This window comes from Oncorhynchus gorbuscha, linkage group LG14, assembly GCF_021184085.1.
Source record: "Oncorhynchus gorbuscha isolate QuinsamMale2020 ecotype Even-year linkage group LG14, OgorEven_v1.0, whole genome shotgun sequence".
Lineage (NCBI taxonomy): Eukaryota > Metazoa > Chordata > Actinopteri > Salmoniformes > Salmonidae > Oncorhynchus > Oncorhynchus gorbuscha.
In genome coordinates, this window is record NC_060186.1 from 61,033,213 (window position 1) to 61,055,942 (window position 22,730).

A 22,730-nucleotide genomic window follows, 5' to 3' on the forward strand; every position below is an offset into this window, starting at 1 on the left:
TCAACCAACCTTCTCTCTCCCTCTTTGCACTGACTCTCCCTCACCTCCATCAAAAGGCCTTTTCCCCCCTCTCCCATCTTATGTCTCTCCCTACTGCAAGATATTATCATTGTTGAGTCTCTCTCCCTCTTTGCACTGACTCTCCCTCACCTCCATCAAAAGGCCTTTTCCCCCCTCTCCATCTTATGTCTCTCCCTACTGCGAGATATTATCATTGTTGAGTCTCTCTCCCTCTTTGCACTGACTCTCCCTCACCTCCATCAAAAGGCCTTTTCCCCCCTCTCCATCTTATGTCTCTCCCTACTGCGAGATATTATCATTGTTGAGTCTCTCTCCCTCTTTGCACTGACTCTCCCTCACCTCCATCAAAAGGCCTTTTCCCCCCTCTCCATCTTATGTCTCTCCCTACTGCGAGATATTATCATTGTTGAGTCTCTCTCCCTCTCTGTTCCAGGTGGATGTTCTGAAGGCAGACATGGAGAGTGCGGAATGGAAGATTCTAGAGAACCTGGTTCTAGAAGGGGTTCTGAGCTCTGTGGGTCAGCTACTACTAGAAATCCACCTCCACTGGGCGGGCTTCGAGGTGGGCGGGGACGACCCATCTGTGGTGCGCTATTGGTTCAGCCTACTGAAGGAGCTGGAGCGTGCTCACTTCCGCCTCTTCCATTACCATAGAGACCCAGCAAAGCCCCGCCTCTTCCTGCACCGGAACATTCTGAACGCCTCCAGTGCCTATACACTGGGCTGGGTCAATACCCAGTGGAGGCCCTGAGAGCTGACTGACTGATGGACAGGGCTCTGGCCAATGAGAAGGGGAGATCTGGGAAATATAGTTCAGCTACGATGGGAAAGTCAATCCCATGGGATGTTTCACTTTGGATATTTATTTAATAATAATATAATAATAATATATGCCATTTAGCAGACGCTTTTATCCAAAGCGACTTACAGTCATGCGTGCATACATTCCTGACCAATACCAGATTCATCACGCTAACCAAAGTACTGTACTCCAGAAAAGGATTGTCTCAATCTATGGAGGTTAATGTAATATTTTGTGAGCTATACTGTACTCCTAACAAGCTCCTATCATTTCAGCATTTTGAATCACTACTCCTCTACCCTTCCCTGATATGACCTTAGACATGGTGAGGTAATTGCCTCGAGGGCCCAAAGTCCATCTGTCGGTCAGAGCTGCTTTAAAGTGGCTGTGTTGGCTGGAGGTCAGCCGGCAAGCATTGCGGCAGCCATCTCTGTCATCATGGCCTCATCTGGGCTTGGCCCTGAGCCAGCCACCCCTAACAGATGCATCCACCCCCTCCTGGAGAATTATCCTCAGAGGCATGGGTAATGAATAGTGAGGTAAGACCACAGCCCAAACTAATAGCCACAATTTGTCCTCAGGATCTTCTGCATTAAAAAGAGTACATAGGGCTGGGAAAGTAGCTGTCAGACTGAGGCTGAGCACACCTCATATAGCCCAGGGATGAGTTTCTGTGGGAGGCTACTTACGAGGCGGGGGGGGCTGGAGGTAGTTAAGGTAAAGGCTCAAACGCTTGCCTGGGAGGACAGTCAATATGCCTACTGAAGAGGGACAAAGACATGACAGTCTACCCAGAGAATGACCATACCTGGGTTTCAACAGACACCTACTCATTCAAGGGTTTATTTTTATTTTTACTATTTTATACATTGTAGAATAATAATGAAGACATCAAAACTATGAAATAACACATATGGAATCATGTAGTAACAAAAAAACGTGTTTTATATTCTTCAAAGTAGCCGCCTGTTTGCTTTGATGACAGCTTTGCACACTTGGCATTCTCTCAAACAGCTTCAGTACTCACCTGAAAAGCTTTTCCAACTGTCTTGAAGGAGCTCCCACATATGCTGAGCACTTGTTGGCTGCTTTTCCTTCAATCCGTGGAGCCAGGTCATCTGATGCAGCACTCCATCACTCTCCTTCTTGGTCAAATAGCCCTTACACAGCCTGGAGGTGTGTTGGGTCATTGTCGTTTTGAAAAACAAATGATAGTCCCACTAGGTGCAAACCAGATCGCTGCAGAATGCTTTGGTAGCCTTGCTGGTTAAATGTGCCTTGAATTCTAAATAAATCAGTGTCACCAGCAAAGCATCCACACACCATCACACCTCCTCCTCCATGATTCATAATGGGAACCACACATGCGGAGATCATCCGTTCACCTACTCTGCGTCTCACAAAGACAGTGATTGGAACCAATAATCTCACATTTCGACTCAGACTGCCTGAAATTTTCTGGATCGATTGACCTTCACGTATTAAAGTAATGATGGACTGTTGTTTCTCTTCACTTGGTCTTTTATGAAATAGGACTATATTCTGTATACCAACCCTACCTTGTCACAACACAACTGCTTAGCTCAAAACTCCTCAAATGACATTTAAAAAGGCACACCTTAATTTTAATGCATTCCAGGTGACTACCTCATAAAGCTGGTTGAAACAGTGCAAAGCTGTGAAGGCACAAGGTGGCTACTTAGAAGAATCTCAAATATTTTGATCTAACACTTTTTGGGTTACTACATGATTCCATGTGTTATTTAATAGTTCATTTTTTTCACTATTATTTTACAATGCAGAATTATTTTTTTGAATGTGTAGGTGTGTCCAAACTTTTGACTAGTACTGTAGGGAAAACAACTATCAAGGATGTGAAGAATCGCTTCAATTGCCTCACTCACTCGTCTTAGGTCAATACACATTTAACATGTATGACATTTCACATTAAACTGGGACTTTGAAAATACTTAAGGAAACAATGTACGCCAAGTTGTAAGGAGGCCGAGTTTGCCTGAGCAAATGTTGAATCAGGACGATTCGGATAGCGAATACCAAAGATGGTGAAATATGTTAGTGTGTAGCCTTAACTGCAGCTATAATGAGCAGATTCCGAGGGAATAGTAGGGTCTCTCCCTCTTCACAATTTGAATAATAATAGAAAATGTCAATCCAGCCGCCACAACTTCTGCTGTTTGTTTTCCCTCAAACCCTTTCCCGCTTATTCTCTTCAGTAACGGTTCTCTTCTCACCATTAAATCCACATAAACCCCCTCTGAAAAGAGTAGTGTTGCCAAGTCGCTAGTGCCTTCATAGCAGCATCAAAAGATCAGGGGTATTCATTTCTAATTGAAAGTTTTCAGAATATATTAATCCTTAAAATGTAAGCCTGAACCCAGTTTAGAATTGCGTAATACATTTGGTGACAAAGTAGTTGGGAGAGCTGCAGAGAGAAAGAACGATTGAGTCAGAAAGGTTGAGATTGAGTCAATCTCGGTCTCCCTTTACCTCTCTCGCCGTCTCCCTTTACCTCTCTCGCCGTCTCCCTTTACCTCTCTCGCCGTCTCCCTTTACCTCTCTCGCCGTCTCCCTTTACCTCTCTCGCCGTCTCCCTTTACCTCTCTCGCCGTCTCCCTTTACCTCTCACTGCAGATCTAAAACTACTTTGTCACCAAATTTGTTACACAATTCTAGACTCGGTTCAGGCTTACATTTTAAGGATTGAAATTAAAAATGTATACCCCTGATTTTTTTTACGTCTATAAAGACACTAAGGGAAATAGCAACTTGGCTACACTTCTTTCTTCAGAGGGATTTATGTGGATTTAATGGTGAGAAGGGAACCGTTACTAAAAATAAGAAATCCTAATAAACTTGACGAAATATCTGACCAACGGCAAAAGATGGAAGTACAAGACGACTTGACCAAAGGAAAGCAATTTGACAGGCAAAGTTTATAAAAAATTTAATTTCACAAAGGGACATACATTGGAAAACATAATATTTTCCAATATAAAAAATCTTGTGTGAATGATACGGACATCACTGATTAAAACAGAAGCCAGAAAACATGAAATTAAGAGAGCGCATGTGAGGGATGAGAACCCTATAAACACAACACATGGAGAAAATGTTTATCTTTCTATGTATACATCGCTGTCCTCTCTTCAGATGGGATAGAAATATACACTGTTACAAAAGGACTAGATACCAGCCCTATGGCTTTTAGCCTGTCGCTAAATTAGGGAAAGTACATAACAGAAAGACCACCTCTCCCCCTAAAAAGAGGGAGTCCCTTTGCAGCCCCCACCCCATGTCTCTAGTCCCAGAGTTTGATCAGTCCGTCCCAGCCACAGGTGATGACCTTGGAGGTCTCGTGGGGGTGCCACAAGGCACTGATGCACACCTTATCGTGGGCCTTGATCCGGTGGTACAGCTTGGTTGTCTTCCAGTCCCAGATATTCAGCTTCCCATCCGCATCGCCAGACACCACATAGCTACAGGAGAGAGAGAGGGATGGAGAGATGAGAGGAGAGAGAGAGGGAGGTTAGGCTCCCTGCTAAAAATGACTCATGTTCCATTTCACATGAGATGGTGTGAATTTGGGTCTCTGCTCAAAGGAGGGGTTACTTGCTGTTGCCATGGTTACTAAGAGAGGAGAGAAGTGAAGGCTATAGGGGTGAGTGGGTTCTTAATTGGGGTATGTGCTAAAATTAGTGCCTGTAAATGGCCTGGTTAGCGCTTTACGTATAGGACGTCTTCAGAAACACTAACTGACTGAAGGACTTGTTTCAGAAGGAAGTAGAGATGAGTCTGTTTGTAGATAAACATATTACCTGCTAGGGGGATGCTACTTCTCGCTCCCCTTCTCTCTCCCGCTGAAGTTTTCAAAAGGTCTTCCTCAAAACCCTTTGCTAACATAAACCCCTGGGTTGAATCCAGTAAGTAAATTAAATTAAAACATTTAAATTGGAAAACTAAAGAAAGGGTACATCTTCTGTTTGAATTGCTTGTACCATTACTGTAGCATACATCCTATTCAGACAGGTGAACCCCTAGGGGGTCATGTCCCTGAGAAAACGATCCCTGAAGCCCTAGGTCGTATTCACTAGAAACCAAATGGAAGAAAACGGGGAGGGACTACCTGCATTTGTCCAATAAGAACATCTTGTTTGCTTTCTATTCAAAACTTTGGAAGCCTTCAACTTTCCAGCTGAAATAATACACCATAAAAATACTATATAAATATCCTAAAGCAAAAATATACACAAATAATATATCCGATGAAATTGCATTAGAAATGGGCACAAGACAGGGATGTCTTCTCTCCCCCCTCCACTTTGCTCTGGCAATTGAACCTACTGCAGAAAGAATTAGACAGGACCCAAACTTATCATCGGGTATTGGTAAACACAAATAAATTTTTTTAAACGTATTTGCCGACGAACTCCTGATCGTGCCTTCAGAAAGTATTCACACCCCAGAACATTTTCCACATTTTGTTGTTTTACAAGGTGGGATAAAAATTGATTTGCCATTTTTTCATCAACAATCTACATAAAATACTGTGAAATGGCAAAGTGGAAGAAGAATTTGAACATTTGTATAACATATTTATATATATATATATTTATATATATTTATATTTATTTATATATATATATATATATATATATGGAATATATGGAATAGACAACAGGTGGAAATTATAGGCAATTGGCAAGACACCCCCAATAAAGGAGTGGTTCTGCAGGTGGTGACCACAGACCACTTCTCAGTTCCTATGCTTCCTGGCTGATGTTTTGGTCACTTTTGAATGCTGGCGGTGCTTTCACTAGTGTTAGCATGAGACGGAGTCTACAACCCACACAATTGGCTCAGGTAGTGCAGTTCATCCAGGATGGCACATCAATGCGAGCTGTGGCAAGAAGGTTTGCTGTGTCTGTCAGCGTAATGTCCAGAGCATGGAGGCGCTACCAGGAGACAGGCCAGTACATCAGGAGACGTGGAGGAGGCCATAGGAGGGCAACAATCCAGCAGCAGGACCGCTACCTCCGCTTTTGTGCAAGGAGGAGCACTGCCAGAGCCCTGCAAAATGACCTCCAGCAGGCCACAAATGTGCATGTGTCTGCTCAAACGGTCAGAAACCGACTACATGAGGGTGGTATGAGGGCCCGACATCCACAGGTGGGGGTTGTGCTTACAGCCCAACACCATGCAGGACGTTTGGCATTTGCCAGAGAACACCAAGATTGGCAAATTCGCCACTGGCGCGCCCTGTGCTCTTCACAGATGAAAGCAGGTTTACACTGAGCACATGTGACAGACGTGACAGTCTGGAGACACCGTGGAGAACGTTCTGCTGCCTGCAACATCTTCCAGCATGACCGGTTTGGCGGTGGGTCAGTCATGGTGTGGGGTGGCATTTCTTTTCATGTGCTCGCCAGAGGTAGCCTGACTTCCATTAGGTACCGAGATGAGATCCTCAGACTCCTTGTGAGACTATATGCTTGTGCGGTTGGCCCTGGGTTCCTCCTAATGCAAGACAATGCTAGACCTCATGTGGCTGGAGTTGTGTCAGCAGTTCCTGCAAGAGGAAGGCATTGATGCTATGGACTGGCACGCCCGTTCCCCAGACCTGAATCCAATTGAGCACATCATGTCTCGCTCCATCCACCAACGCCACGTTGCACCACAGACTGTCCAGGAGTTGGCGGATGCTTTAGTCCAGGTCTGGGAGGAGATCCCTCAGGAGACCATCCGCCACCTCATCAGGAGCATGCCCAGGCATTGTAGGGAGGTCATACAGGCACGTGGAGGCCACACACACACTACCTAGCCTAATTTTGACTTGTTTTAAGGACATTACATCAAAGTTGGATCAGCCTGTAGTGTGGTTTTCCACTTTAAATTTGAGTGCAACTCCAAATCCAGACCTCCATGGGTTGATAAATTTGATTTCCATTGATAATTTTTGTGTGATTTTGTTGTCAGCGCGCATTCAACTATGTAAAGAAAAAACTATTTAATAAGAATATTTCATTAATTCAGATCTAGGATGTGTTATTTTAGTGTCCACTTAATTTTTTAAAGCAGTGTATATATATATACACACACACACACTAGGTGGGATATATATATATATATATATATATATATATATATATATATGAAAAACTAAACACTAAAATATCTTGATTACATAAGTAGACAGGCATTTTCTTGCCATAGATTTTCAAGCCCATTTAAGTCAAAATTGTAACTGGGACACTCAGGAACATTGTCATTATGGTAAGCAACTCCAGTGTATATTTGGCCTTGTGTTTTAGGTTATTGTACTGCTGAAAGGTGAATTTGTCTCTGTGTCTGTTGGAAAGCAGACAACCAGGTTTTCCTCTGGGATTTTGCCTGTGCTTAGCTTTATGCCATTTCTTCTTGTTCCAAAAACTCCCTAGTCCTTGCAGATGACACGCATACCCATAACTTGGCGTAACCACCTCCATGCTTGAAAATATGACGAGTGGTACACAGTGATGTGTTGGATTTGCCCCAAACATAATGCTTTGTACTCGGGACAAAGTTAATTTCTTTGCCACATGTTTTGCAATTTTACTTTAGTGCCTTATTGCAAAACAGGATGCATATTTTGGAATATTTGTATTATTTTCACTCTGTCATTTAGGTTAGTATTGTGGAGTAATTACAATGTTGTTGATCCACCCTCAGTTCTCTCCTATCACGGCCATTAAACTCTAACTATTTTAAAAGTCACCATTCGCCTCATGGTGAAGTCCCTGGGATTTTTCCTCTCTGGCAACTGAGTTAGGAAGGACGCTTGTATCTTTGTCTTATGATTAAATGACTGAACAAATTATTTTAAATGGAACTGTAACTAAGTAAACTTATACTCTGTTTTATTATATCTGATTAACAATATGAGTTTATAAGAAGGGATTGTGTGACACAGACAAGGAGTAATTAAAGTTAATGAACACCATTCCAACTGGGAAGAAAGAAATGGGTTGTGGATTAAGTAAACAGATAATGTAGTTAACCTATGGTTGAACTGACTAAACTTAGCTCTGGGGTGTTTTAGATAAGACAGTGAGTGCATTCCTAGGTTCTGTTAATTAGAACTGTCAGCTAAGTGGTGATCGATAATGTTGAGGGGTCAAAAGTTAAATCAGTTGTGTTGTGTGTCCTGTGTATGTGCTAGGGGGCAATGAAATGACATCATGTTACTGTATATAAACTTGCTTGTGGTGACGTGGCAGCGCTCTCTGAGAATAAATTATGTTACCTATTATTGAAAAGACTGGTCTCCGTCTATTTTATGCAAACAAGAATCTTACAAATTCTCATAAAATAGATTAAGGGAATTCAATTAATGAAAACATATTGGTGTAATTAAATTACAGTAACAGGTGTATTGATACACAATTCAAAGTGTAATAACTGCATCATGCTCAAAGGGATATGCAATGTCTATTTTATTTTTTTACCCATCTACGAATAGGTGCCCTTCTTTATGAGGCATCCCCCTGGTCTTTGTGGTTGAAATTCACTGCTTGACTGAGGGACCTAACAGATAAGTTGTACGTGTAGGGTACAGAGATGAGGGAGTCATTCAAAAAATCATGCTAAACACTATTATTGCACACAGAGAGTCCATGCAACTCATGTGACTTGTTAAGCACATTATTAATCGCGCACTTATTTAGGCTTGCCATAACAAAGGGGTTGAATACTTATTGACTCAAGACATGTCAGCTTTTCATTTTTAATGAATTTGTAAAATTTCTAAAAAAAAAAAAAGATTCCACTTTGACATTGAGGTATTGTGTGACAAAATCTAAATTGTATCAATTTTAAATTCATGCTTTAACACAACAAAATGTGGAAAGGTCAAGGGGTATGAATACTTTCTGACTGCAATATTGGTAATTTAAAGTGCCAACTCAACCCCCCACCCTGTTAAAAATATTTCCCGAATACTCTAAAATCTCAGGATCTAAACTTTGTGGAAAACCTGAAATAATGTCAAAAAAAAAAAAAAAAAGAATAGCTCATGATCTAAAGCAATAACTTGAAGTGGACCCCCCCCCAAAATATTTTATACATAGGATGCCTAATAAAGAACAAAAAAACAAATGTATAAACATAACTTTATCTCATTACTCAACAATATGAAAGCAGATCTAATTAAATGGAACAATCTTCCCATAAATCTTAGTTACAGCTTTGTGAAAAAGTATTTGCCTCCTTTCTCAACATGGGTCCCATTATGCCTGTCGAAAACCAATCATTCCACAGTAGGAACCTTATACCAACGATCAAGCATGGTGGTGGTAGTGTGATGGTTTTGGGATGCTTTGCTGCCTCAGGACCTGGACAACCTGCCTTAATAGAAGGAACCATGAAATCTGCTCTGTGTCAAATAATTCTACAGGAGAACGCTAGGCCATCAGTCCACAGCTGGGTCATACAGCAAGACAATGATCCAAAACACAATAAAGTCTACATGAAAATGGCTAAAATGCAACATTTTAAGTTTTGGAATGAACTAGTCAAAGTCCAGACCTAATCCCAATTGAGATGTTGTGGCAGGACTTGAAACAAACAGTTCATGCATGAAAACCCACAAATGTTTTTGAGTTAAAGCAGTTCTGTATGGAAGAGTGGGACAAAGTTCCTCCACAGCGATGTGACAGACTGATGAACATCTACAGGAGGTGTTTGGTTGGAGTCATTGCAGCTAAAGGTGGCACAACCAATTGTGGAGGGTAAGAGGGCAATTAATTTTTCACACAGGGGCATTGGGTGTTGCATAACTTTGTTTATGAAATAAGTATGTAATTGTAGTGTTATTTGTTTACTCAGGTTCCCTTTATCTAATATTAGGTTTTGGTTGAAGATCTGATAACATTCAGTATCAAAAATATTCAAAAGTCTAGAAAATTTTAATGTGCGCAAATATTTTTTCACAGCACTGAATAAACCTCTTCAGAATGACAGGCCTCATAAGTTTTTACATGTATTCTCGGTAACACCAATTACCCCACCGAAGTCATTCTAAGAAATGTATACTCATAAATGACTTTGTATGGGCAAATAAAACTCATCTCTAAGTCTGAGGGTGGTTTTAACCTTCCAGACTTGGAATTGTATCAACTCTCCACCCGAGGCTTTTACTTGTGACATATAGTTAAATGCACTAAAGAGGAACAATGGGTTCATATTGAAGATGCACATGCTCACCCCGAAAATCTTTTCACGTGTCTATTTTCTAAGGATAACGCTAAGAACATTAACTTCTTAGTTAAGAACACTATAATATGGAAGAAAATCTCAGGGATTCCACAAGAACAAATATCACTCCCCAAAAACACACCCCTATGGAACAATTAATGGGTAGCTTTTCCGAATTCACCAATAAATTGGTCCACATGAAAAACTAAAGTAATAGAAAACGGAATTGACTTGGTAATAGAAAATATAATTTCCATCACAGAATTAAAAAGCGATTGACCAATTTAGATATTTTCAAATACATGCAACTTAAGTATCATATCATGGAATGTATATTTGAAATCTTCTTTGACATCAGAGCAATGTTGAGGGAAGTTGGCTGTCAGAAGTTTTACAATTTAAGATTACTTTTAATCCATCTATCTGCGTATTTCAAGACATGGCATATGAGGGTACAGTGACATACCAAATTGGTTGGGCCATACTTTTCTCAATCAGTTTGAAAGAACTTCTACTTAACTGGAAATCAAATGATCCTCCATCGTTAAGACAGTGGATGAATTAAAGGCATTATTATTTAAATATTGAACAAATTTGGGCTAGAGAGAGAAATATAATAGCACAATGAGGCCATATGTCAGTGTTACATGCACTGGAAATGCCCAAGTATGAAGAATGAGAGGGAATGTTGGAGTAAGAAATGTAAACAGGTATGAAGAATGAGAGGGAATGTTGGAGTGAGAAATGTAACAGGTATGAAGAATGAGAGGGAATGTTGGAGTGAGAAACGTAACAGGTATGAAGAATGAGAGGGAATGTTGGAGTGAGAAATGTAAACAGGTATGAAGAATGAGAGGGAATGTTGGAGTGAGAAATGTAACAGGTATGGATGTGGTAGAAACGTGTGTTTGAGCAGGTGTGATGTCATTGATGTTTGTTGGAATTTGTGTGCATCTATCTATTGCATTCTGTCTATGTATGGTTTCTGTGGTCATTTTTTAAAATGAATAATAAAAAACTCCTCGTTTCCGTTTCAAACCATTTTGCTAGCGTTTGTACTGCATAGGATGGATTTGTCTTACCTCATGTCTGGGGAGAAGTCCACCTGGCAGGCGTAGCCAGCCACCATGTGGCCCTTGAAGATCTTCTTCTTGTTCAGACGGAAACGGTTCTGGGCTCCAAATATCAGGATCTGATTGTCCATGGACTGGCAGGCCAGCCACTTACCTAAAGTGGGAGAAAATACAATAACATTTGAGTTCTGCTTTTTAGTTAGAGCATGCTGATGTTAGGGGTTGACCCTGCAGGTACAGGACTTCTCCAGTGAGCAGTGGGCCTTGACCAAGTTACTTCAAAACAACACCTTTCTGATCAACCTTTTTCACAGTGTGAAAAGCAGCCAATGCATCAAGGGGCTCGGGATAAAACTATAAAAATGTCTCGTAAAACAGATTGAGCGTGTGATACAAGACAGGTTGGTTGAGCTGAACGGAAAGCTAGGTATTATGGTCTGTCTTATTCAGGCCCGTGGGAGTGGACCACCCCAGTAGACACTAGCAGCTCTTCTCTGTAACCGCCTGAGAGAGAAAGATGAAGACAATCACTTTGGAAAGAATGAAAATACTTTTGATGACCGTGTGCTGACTTGGGCTAGGTCCCAAGTGGCACCCTTTTCTCTGTATATAGTGCACTACTTTGGGCCCTGTTCAATAGGGTGCAATTTGGGACAACTTTGATGTCAGCTTCACAGACATTCTGTTAGCTAGCAACCCTCCTGTCTCTCTACACAGACACTAGGACTCAGTAACAGTGTGTGCTCCACTGCATGTACACCCGCTCCACTGTCCTCCCTTTCCAAGTGCCTCCCAAACAAACCCACATAAAGGGATGCCATTATCTCAAAATGCCAACCGCTGTAGGTGGATGAGAAACGGATAAATACAACTCTTTTGTAAAACTGGAGCGAAAATAAGGAGTGGAGCGGAAGAAAGGCTCCATACGCAGCAGTCCCAGCTAGGGCTGCTGTGGGGGACAGAGTGGAGTGGGCTGCTCTCCCAGTGAGAGTTCATCTGTTATTTAGACTAATCACAAACAATTCATGTCAGGACAAATATATGAACACAGCTCAGAGGGAGATATGGGGAAGAGAGAATGGGGGAGATGGAGGGGAAGGGTATGAAGGAGGGGAATGGGTAAAATAAAAAGCTGTGTGTGTGTTAATTTTTTTTTTAAACCTTTATTTAACTTGGCAAGTCAGTTAACCTGTTGATCCTACCCCCTACTCTTTCGAACATTCTGTTTAAAATCGCGCAACATTTCAGCGCCCTGCTACTCATGCCAGGAATATAGTATATGCATATGATTAGTATGTGTGGATAGAAAACACTCAGACGTTTCTAAAACTGGTTAAATCACGGCTGTGACTATAACAGAACGTGCATTTCATCGAAAAGCGCAGGAAAATCTGATCACTGAAAAATATATCAATGCGCCACTTGAATGTATTGTTGAATAGAAACCACCTGGAGCCGAGGTTGCAATACCTACAACTTCCACACGATGTCAACAGGATTTGCCTAGGATTTGTTTCTTGGTCATTTGCCTAGGATTTGTTTCTTGGTAAAACGAACAAGAGACAGCCCATTTCTTCCAGTCTCCGACCGGATATTTTGGTTGAGATTTATCCGGACATTGTTTCAAGACGTACAGCTATAGAATATACATAGCCTCGTGATCAATCAATTTGATTGATTATTTACGTTTACTAATACCTAAAGTTGTATTGCAAAAGTATTTCGAAGTGTTTTGTGAAAGTTTATCGTCGACTTTTTTAATTTAAAAAAATTACGTTGCGTTATAAAACGCTGTTTTTTTCCTTGATCACACAGTCTTCATAGATCGATATCTAGGCTATATATGGACCGATTTAATCGAAAAAAAGACCCAATAATGATTATGGGACATCTAGGAGTGCCAACAAAGAAGATGGTCAAAGGTAATGAATGTTTTATATTTTATTTCTGCATTTTGTGTAGCGTCGACTATGCTAATTATTTTGTTTACGTCCCCTGCGGGTCTTTAGGGGTGTTGCATGCTATCAGATAATAGCTTCTCATGCTTTCGCCGAAAAGCATTTTAAAAATCTGACTTGTTGCGTGTCGGGTCGACATAAGAGGTTAAGATCAAATTCTTATTTTCAATGATGGCCTAGGAACAGTTCAACTGCCTGTTCAGGGGCAGAACGACAGATTTGTACCTTGTCAGCTCGGGGGTTTGAACTTGCAACCTTCCGGTTACTAGTTCAACGCTCTAACCACTAGGCTACCCTGCCGCCCATGCATGCATGCATGTATGCATGTATGTATGTACAGTGCCTTGCGAAAGTATTCTGCGTCCTTTTGCCACATTTCAGGCTTCAAACATAAAGATATAAAACTGTATTTTTTTGTGAATCATCAACAACAAGTGGGACACAATCATGAAGTGGAACGACATTTATTGGATATTTCAAACTTTTTGGGCGCCCAATTTTCAGTTTTTGATTTGTTAAAAAAGTTTGAAATGTATGTGTGTATGTGTGTATGTGTGTATGTGTGTGTGTGTATGTGTGTATGTGTGTATGTGTGTATGTATGTGTGTATGTATGTATGTATGTATGTATGTATGTATGTATGTATGTATGTATGTATGTATGTATGTATGTATGTATGTATGTATGTATGTATGTATGTATGTATGTATGTATGTATGTATGTATGTATGTATGTATGTATGTATGTATGTATGTATGTATGTATGTATGCATGCATGCATGCATGCATGCATGTATGCATGCATGCATGTATGTATGTATGTATGTATGTATGTATGTATGTATGTATGTATGTATGTATGTATGTATGTATGTATGTATGTGTGTGTGTGTGTGTGTGTCCACTCACCATTGGGTGAAAGCGTTACAGCAGGCATAGAGTGCATACTGGGCTCTGCGATGTATTTGAAGTCCACGGGAATGTCCCTGTAAAACACAAACGCAGCACGGTCACAAAACGGTTAGAGTACGGTCAGGGTACGGTCGAGAATAGTCCAGAGGTCAGCCATGACACTACTGGCATCAGTATTGACAACTAGCATTAATGCTCTCACCTTGGAAACATTGAAAGTCACGCAATGCAGCTGGCGCCTGGAAAGACGTGATTCTAGCTGAGGATCAAAGCTATACTGTTGACAAAACAGTTCAGATCCAGACACTGTTGGCATTACAGATACAGTGCCTTCAGAAAGTATTCACACCCCCAGACTTTTTCCACATTGTGTTACAGCCTGAATTTGAAATAGGTTAAATGTAGACATTTTTGTCACTGAAATACACACAATATCACATAATGCCAAAGTGGAATAATGTTTACAAATGAATTACAAATGAAATGTGAAATGTCTTGTAAGTATTAAAGCCCTTTGTTAGACATCCATTTTCGAAATAAGTTCAGGAGTAAAATGTGCTTGACACGTCACATAAATAATTTACACACTGTGTGCAATAAGTGTTAAGCATGGTTTTTGAATGACTACCTCATCTCTGTACCCCACACATACAGACAATTGTAAGACCCCGCAGGCAAACACTGAATTTCAAACACAGATTCAGCCACAAAGACCAGGAAGGTTGTCCAATGCCTCGTAAAAAAAGGGCACCTATTTGTAGAGGGGTAAAACAAAAGTAGACATTGAATATCCCTTTGAGCATGGTGAAGTTATGAATTACACTTTGAATGGTGTATCAATAGACCCAGTTACTACAAAAATACAGGCGTCCTTCCTAACTCAGTATCCGGAGAGGAAGGAAACCGCTCAGGGATTTCACCATGAGGCCAATGGTGACTTTAAAACAGTTAGAGTTTAATGGCTGTGATAGGAGAAAACTGAGGATGGATCAACAACATTGTAGTTACTCCACAATACTAACCTAATTGACAAATGTGAAAAGCAAGCCTGTACAGAATAAAAATATTCCAAAACATGGAATATTTTAGTTTGCAATAAGGCACTATTGTAAGAAGTAAGAATTTAACATTGTTTTTTTGTGATGAAAAGAAACAGAACAGAGATAAGTACATGCAAAAACCTAGAGGTAAACCTGGTTCAGTTAACTTTCCACCAGACACTGGGAGATGAATTCACCTTTCAGCAGGACAACAACCTAAAAGGCCAAACATATTCTTGAGTTGCTTAACAAGACAACGTTGAATGTTCCCGAGTGGCCTAGTTACAGTTGACTAGATTTTAAAGGGCTCTGAATACTTTCTGAAAGCACAGTATATGTAAATGGTATGGTACGAATTTCCATACCATGTTTGCTTAAACACTGTGCCAAGAGCATCCAATTAAATCCACCCTCTTCCTTTCTGCATTCTTTTTCCCCTCTACCTACTTTCTCAACCCTGCCCTCTCTGAGTTTGATAGTGAAATGGAGGTCAATCATGCATTTGGTTCTAGGGTCTTCATGGCGTCATCCAACTCCATGGTCTTCTCACACACTGTCGTGAACACAGCAGTTGGCAGATCTAACTGGATGAGTGTCCATGACAGAGACACCAGCGACAGGCTGAAGATTGTGTATGACTGTGAATAATGTTGTTGTGTTGAGGGTGTGTTGACCGCGTAAGAGTTGATCCTCCTCGCTCTCAGTGGGAGGCTATCTATCTGGACGGAGGCCATCTCTCCCTCCTCTCTTCCTTTCTCAGATAGCACACAGCTGGCCTGGTTTAGAGCCACGGCGCTAACAGCTCTACCCCATAAACACCAGCTAGACTTATACCTAACCAGGGCCAGAAGGAAAGGGACACCCTCCATCCCTAAACCAGAGTGAATTACAGGAAACAACTAACTTACAATGCATGAAGCATGAGTCAACTAGTGTACCTGAAGACAGTTTTAGGATTAAAGCACAGACAGCAAAAGGGCCCCCCAAGCCAGCCCTGCCTGATGTCCACAGCAGAGTCAGGCCAAACTAACTCTCTAAACACAAACAGAATGCATCAAATCTCCCCTCAGAACTCTAAAAAATAACTCAATGTGTCTGCGTGGCTAGGAAAGAGAGAACAAAGCAGATAGTTTGGAGTGGACTGCTGTTCTTTCCTCCCAGTATGTTAATGAAGCTGCAGTTGTTTCTGAATACCTTTACCTGTCCCAGTCAGTCCTAATTCACCAGTCCTGGGTCGTATTAATTTACTCATCAAACGTAAGAAAACGGGTTGAAATAGGAAGGGACTATGTGGATTTGTCCAATGAGAACTGGTCATTTGCCATTGCAAAATGTTTTGCTACAGTGTGGACTAATGAAATTGTGCCTGGTTCTTTTATCTTACCCCCTCACCAGTGTCTTGTCTAATGGATCCATAAGGGGGTGCAGAGACTGTAGCCACCAGGGAAAGGTTAGCACTAACTCTCTTTTGTGTGTGTGTGTGTGTGTGTGTGTGTGTGTGTGTGTGTGTGTGTGTGTGTGTGTGTGTGTGTGTGTGTGTGTGTGTGTGTGTGTGTGTGTGTGTGTGTGTGTGTGTGTGTGTGTGTGTGTGTGTGTGTGTGTGTGTGTGTGTGTGTGTGTGTGTGTGTGTGTGTGTGTGTGTGTGTGTGTGTGTGTGTGTGTGTGTGTGTGTGTGTGTGTGTGTGTGTGTGTGTGTGTGTGTGTGTGTGTGTGTGTGTGTGTTACATTGTATTGATTCTAAACAGTGCCCAGCACAGCCCATAAACTCAGTCTCCGCATCCCCAACTAATATACCTCAGCTGCTGACAGCCAACCACCTAGAGAGCTCTTCACTCTGTGTATGTGTGTGCGCACAAAAGGGCCACCTTGGAGTGTATGTGCTGTGTTTGTGTGTGACTAACAAGGAGTCCGTCTGTAGTTCCAAATCCCTCAGCTTACCCTCCCACTCCATCTTTGTGTCAGTGATGTGACTCCATGTTTATTTCTGCCTAATTCAGCTGAGATTGGTGGTTGAGCTCTCCCTAATCCTACCATCTGAGCTGTCACAGGGGGAGAGGGGCAGTAAAGCCTCTCGTTGGCCCAGCGTCTTCTCTCCACCATAACAAACCCCTCCAGCTCCCACATTACACACCTAAAGCCCCTGGGAGGACTCCTAATGAGTGTGCAATTCACTCAAATACTCAACATTCTCAAAAGTGTCTCACATGATAAGAGAGGATCTACGCCGCCTATCAGTGCAGCCACTTCATAGCCCCAAGAGCAAAATGCCTTCATTGCGTCACATCCATTGAGCACGTTGGGAAGATTAAACAAGGGAGTGTGAACAGGGAAAGCTGAACTTTTGTCGCATACACCGTGGCATCGAGTTGCTATTGACCAATCGAACCTCACTATAGTTTCCAGCCCGAACTGGATTGGCTGTTGATACCTAGCACTATATAGACTGCTTGCTAACACCAACATAAGGGCGAAGCAAGTTCGGATATCAAAATGTACACGTTAAAAGGATCTCGGCCATCACTCATTCATTGCTAGAGCTGTCTGGGCAGCATTGTTAGCTCTCCACTCACGCAAACAATCATGCTTCATAGAGCGACGCATGTCGAATACGGAACGAGGGAGAGCTACTCGTTTCATTTGGGTCCCGCAACACAGTTAGCCTAAGTTGCTGGGACAGTGCCAACCCCTAAAAGTCTGAAGAGCTGCTGCTTGGCAAAGCAGCCTGCCTAACTGCTAGCTATCATGCTAGCCAGAATTCCTTGACAGTTTGAACACAGCCCACGATGCATTTAGCCCTTGTGGCTGGGACTGCAGATAGCCTCTGGCTTGTGGCTGTTTAAATCCCTGCTGTTTGTTGCGGTTTTCATTGGCACAATGTGCTGTGCTTGCTGGAATCAACAAAAAGATGCCTACAAGCTATTGTTACAATGGCTTAAAGAGCTTTGTCAAAATACTGATGGACTCAACTAACAAAAGAATGGACCTCTGATCAGATCGTCCAAGACCTAAAGAACAGTTTGCAGTTCTCCCGGGGAGAGGTGGATGTCCTAAAAGAGACGTGCTGCAAGATGACAACAAACTAAGTCCACGGGAGATGACATCAGCACTGTCTGTGAATCATTATTACAGATGACTGGGAAAAACGACGAACGCAAGGTTCCCCAACTGGTGGCCATTCAGCCCACGGATGATTTTATTTGGTCCCCAAAGTTCCCCGAGCAAAAAACAACTGTTATATATATTTTTTTATTGTTGGCTATAAGACTGTAAAAACACCAGCAAATCAGCTCCAAGTGATTTTAATTTTTGAAACCTGTTCCAAAGTATTCCCGCTTATAAAGGAGAGATATATGTGATTATATACAAATGTAAGCAAGATTTGAAATGATGATGTTTTAGTCAAACGTTATATCTGTTTAGGTTTCTTGCGATCAATTTGGAATCTATCAGTGGAGGCTGCTCAGGAGAGGACGGCTCACAATCAATGGCTGGAACAGAGCGAATGAAAAGGCATCAGACACATGGTAACCATACCAGAGTCTCCTCATGAGACCTGGACAGAGTCCGTGGATGGCATACCAGAGTCTCCTCATGAGACCTGGACAGAGTCCGTGGATGGCATACCAGAGTCTCCTCATGAGACCTGGACAGAGTCCGTGGATGGCATACCAGAGTCTCCTCATGAGACCTGGACAGAGTCCGTGGATGGCATACCAGAGTCTCCTCATGAGACCTGGACAGAGTCCCCTCATGAGACCTGGACAGAGTCCGTGGATGGCATACCAGAGTCTCCTCATGAGACCTGGACAGAGTCCCCTCATGAGACCTGGACAGAGTCCGTGGATGGCATACCAGAGTCTCCTCATGAGACCTGGACAGAGTCCCCTCATGAGACCTGGACAGAGTCCGTGGATGGCATACCAGAGTCTCCTCATGAGACCTGGACAGAGTCCCCTCATGAGACCTGGACAGAGTCCCCTCATGAGACCTGGACAGAGTCCGTGGATGGCATACCAGAGTCCCCTCATGAGACCTGGACAGAGTCCGTGGATGGCATACCTGGACAGAGTCCGTGGATGGCATCTCTCCTCATGAGACCTGGACAGAGTCCCCTCATGAGACCTGGACAGAGTCCGTGGATGGCATACCAGAGTCTCCTCATGAGACCTGGACAGAGTCCGTGGATGGCATACCAGAGTCTCCTCATGAGACCTGGACAGAGTCCCCTCATGAGACCTGGACAGAGTCCGTGGATGGCATACCAGAGTCTCCTCATGAGACCTGGACAGAGTCCGTGGATGGCATACCAGAGTCTCCTCATGAGACCCGGACAGAGTCTGAAGAGAAAGTGAGAAAAATGATCAGCGAAAAGCTGCAGATGGATCATTGAGGTGGAGCGTACTCACAGGACTGAAAAACATGTAACCCGCCCAGGTGGCAGACCCAGGCTGACAGTAGTTGCGTTTAAGGTTCAAAGACAAGATGGCTGTTCTGGAGACAGCCAAGAATTTGAGAGCAACAAACACCTTCCTCAACGAGAACTTCGCTGAAGCTGTGCGCAAGATGTGGAAAGAACTTATCGCAGCTATGAAAGCGTGGGGGCATTGTTTGCCTCCGCAATGAAAAGCCTACGTTACGACAAGCTCATTTGCCCACCCTCCCTCCCAAAAGCCTGGGAGGAGTGAAAGAGCCAAGATTCCAGGTCAGTAGCTTCAGACCAACATCACACACATAAACCAACTGACACTCACTGCCTGATATAAACAATATTTTTATGTCTGTCTTTCTCCGATAAGCTACCCGGGAAAGGGCTAAGAATAGTCCATATTAATATATACTGAGTATAACGACCATTAGGAACACCTTCCTAATATTGATTTGCACCCCCCCCCCACCTTTTGACCCCAGAACAGCCTCAATTCATCGGGGCATGACTCTACAAGTTGTCTAAAGTGTACCACAGGGATAAAGGCCCATGTTGAAGCCAATGCTTCCCACAGTTGTGTCAAGTTGGCTGAATGTCCTTTGGGTGGTGGACCATTCTTGATACACACGGGAAACTGTTAAGCATGAAAAAAATCTGAAGCAAGTTTGTTCTGAAGTGTCTGTCCTATATCTAAGAGATAAGAAAGATCAGTGAAATGACAACATTGAACAGTGAACATATTTTTGTATAAAATATCTAATAATGAAAGAGATCACAGTTTTGAATTTGGTCATTAGTGTGGGAGAGATGGAAAAACTATTGTTATCCATCAATAATGATAACCCACCAGATATAGACAACCTTAATAGGAAACTATTGAGAATGGTAGCAGAAGGTATTGCCACCCCTATTTATTTGATATATATTTAACCAAAGCCTAAAGGAGTGTGTCCACAGGCATGGAAGGAAGCTCAAGTAATTCCACTGCCTAAAAATAGTAAAGCCCTCTCTGCTGAGCCGCCCAATCAGTTAGCTGCTGTTCTTAGTAAAAACGATGGAGAATTTAATTTGACCAAATATCAAATCAAATGTATGTTACATACACACGGTTAGCAGATGTTAATGCGAGTGTAGCGAACTGCTTGTGCTTCTAGTTCCGACAATGCAGTAATAACCAAAGAGTAATCTAACCTAACAATTCCAAAACTACTACCTTATACACACAAGTGTAAAGGGATAAAGAATATGTACAATAAGATATGAATGAGTGATGGTACAGAACGGCAAAGGCAAGATGCAGTAGATGGTATCGAGTACAGTATATACATATGAGATGAGTAATGTAGGGTATGTAAACAAAGTGGCATAGTTTAAAGTGGCTAGTGATACATGTATTACATAAAGATGCAGTAGATGATAGAGTACAGTATATACATATATATATGAGATGAGTAATGTAGGGTATGTAAACATTATATTAAGTAGCATTGTTTAAAGTGGCTAGTGATATATTTACATCAATTTCCATCAATTCCCATTATTAAAGTGGCTGGAGTTGTGTCAGTGTGTTGGCAGCAGCCACTCAATGTTAATGGTGGCTGTTTAACAGTATGATGGCATTGAGATAGAAGCTGTTTTTCAGTCTCTCGGTCCCTGCTTTGATGCACCTGTACTGACCTCGCCTTATGGATGATAGCAGGGTGAACATGCAGTGGCTCGGTGGTTGATGTCCTTGATGAACTTTATGCCCTTCCTGTGACATCGGGTGGTGTAGGTGTCCTGGAGGGCAGGTAGTTTGCCCCCGATGATGCGTTGTGCAGACCTCACTACCCTCTGGAGAGCTTTACGGTTGTGGGCGGAGCAGTTGCCGTACCAGGCGGTGATACAGCCCGACAGGATGCTCTCGATTGTGCATCTGTAGAAGTTTGTGAGTGCTTTTGGTGACAAGCTGAATTTCTGAGGTTGAAGAGGCGCTGCTGCGCCTTCTTCACGACGCTGTCTGCTGTGCGGGTGGACCAATTCAGTTTGTCCGTGATGTGTATGCCGAGGAACTTAAAACTTACTACCCTCTCCACTACTGTCCCATCGATGTAGATATGGGGGTGCTCCCTCTGCTGTTTCCTGAAGTCCACAATCATCTCCTTTGTTTTGTTGACGTTGCGTGAGGTTATTTTCCTGACACCACACTCCGAGGGCCCTCACCTCCTCCCTGTAGGCCGTCTCGTCATTGTTGGTAATCAAGCCTACCACTGTAGTGTCATCCGCAAACTTGAGTTGAGTTGGAGGCGTGCATGGCCACGCAGTCGTGGGTGAACAGGGAGTATAGGAGAAGGCTCAGAACGGACCCTTGTGGGGCCCCAGTGTTGAGGATCAGCGGGGTGGAGATGTTGTTACCTACCCTCACCACCTGGGGGCAGCCCGTCAGGATGTCCAGTACCCAGTTGCACAGGGCGGGGTCGAGACCCAGCGTCTCGAGCTTGATGACGAGCTTGGAGGGTACTATGGTGTTAAATGCTGAGCTGTAGTCGATGAACAGCATTCTCACATAGGTATTCCTTTTGTCCAGGTGGGTTAGGGCAGTGTGCAGTGTGGTTGAGATTGCATCGTCTGTAGACCTATTTGGGCGGTAAGCAAATTGGAGTGGGTCTAGGGTGTCAGGTAGGGTAGAGGTGATATGGTCCTTGACTAGTCTCTCAAAGCACTTCATGATGACGGAAGTGAGTGCTACGGGGCTGTAGTCGTTTAGCTCAGTTACCTTAGCCTTCTTGGGAACAGGGACAATGGTGGCCCTCTTGAAGCATGTGGGAACAGACTGGGATAAGGATTGATTGAATATGTCCGTAAACACACCAGCCAGCTGGTCTGCGCATGCTCTGAGGATGCGGCTTGGGATGCCGTCTGAGCCTGCAGCCTTGCGAGGGTTAACACATTTAAATGTTTTACTCGGCTGCAGTGAAGGAGAGTCCGCAGGTTTTGGTTGCGGGCCGTGTCAGTGGCACTGCATTGTCCTCAAATCGGGCAAAAAAGTTAGTCTGCCTGGGAGCAAGACATCCTGGTCCGTGACAGGGCTGGTTTTCCTTTTGTAATCCGTGATTGTCTGTAGACCCTGCCACATACCTCGTGTCTGAGCCGTTGAATTGTGACTCTACTTTTTCTCTATACTGATGCTTAGCTTGTTTGATTACCGCGGAGGGAATAGCTACACTGTTTGTATTCGGTCATGTTTCGGGTCACCTTGCCCTGGTTAA

The 22,730-nt window shown here is 42.8% G+C and overlaps 2 protein-coding genes across 3 annotated transcripts in view; one reads left to right on the plus strand and one right to left on the minus strand.

Moving 5' to 3' along the window:
* The window catches only part of LOC123995823 (probable methyltransferase-like protein 24), a 53,602-nt gene extending 51,854 nt beyond the window's left edge, over positions 1 to 1,748 (plus strand). Inside the window, exon 5 of the mRNA XM_046299506.1 lies at positions 455 to 1,748. Within this exon, the coding sequence (XP_046155462.1) occupies positions 455 to 772 (318 nt within the window). The 3' untranslated portion in view covers positions 773 to 1,748. The remainder of the gene's footprint in view (positions 1 to 454) is intronic.
* A 2,024-nt stretch (positions 1,749 to 3,772) lies between these two features.
* The window catches only part of cdc40 (cell division cycle 40 homolog (S. cerevisiae)), a 45,644-nt gene continuing 26,686 nt past the window's right edge, over positions 3,773 to 22,730 (minus strand). For both annotated transcript variants that reach the window (XM_046298722.1, XM_046298720.1), the window contains exons 13-15: positions 14,014 to 14,090; positions 11,155 to 11,299; positions 3,773 to 4,320 (exon numbers count right to left, since the gene is read on the minus strand). In XM_046298722.1, the coding sequence (XP_046154678.1) occupies positions 4,143 to 4,320; positions 11,155 to 11,299; positions 14,014 to 14,090 (400 nt within the window). In that variant the 3' untranslated portion in view covers positions 3,773 to 4,142. The remainder of the gene's footprint in view (positions 4,321 to 11,154; positions 11,300 to 14,013; positions 14,091 to 22,730) is intronic.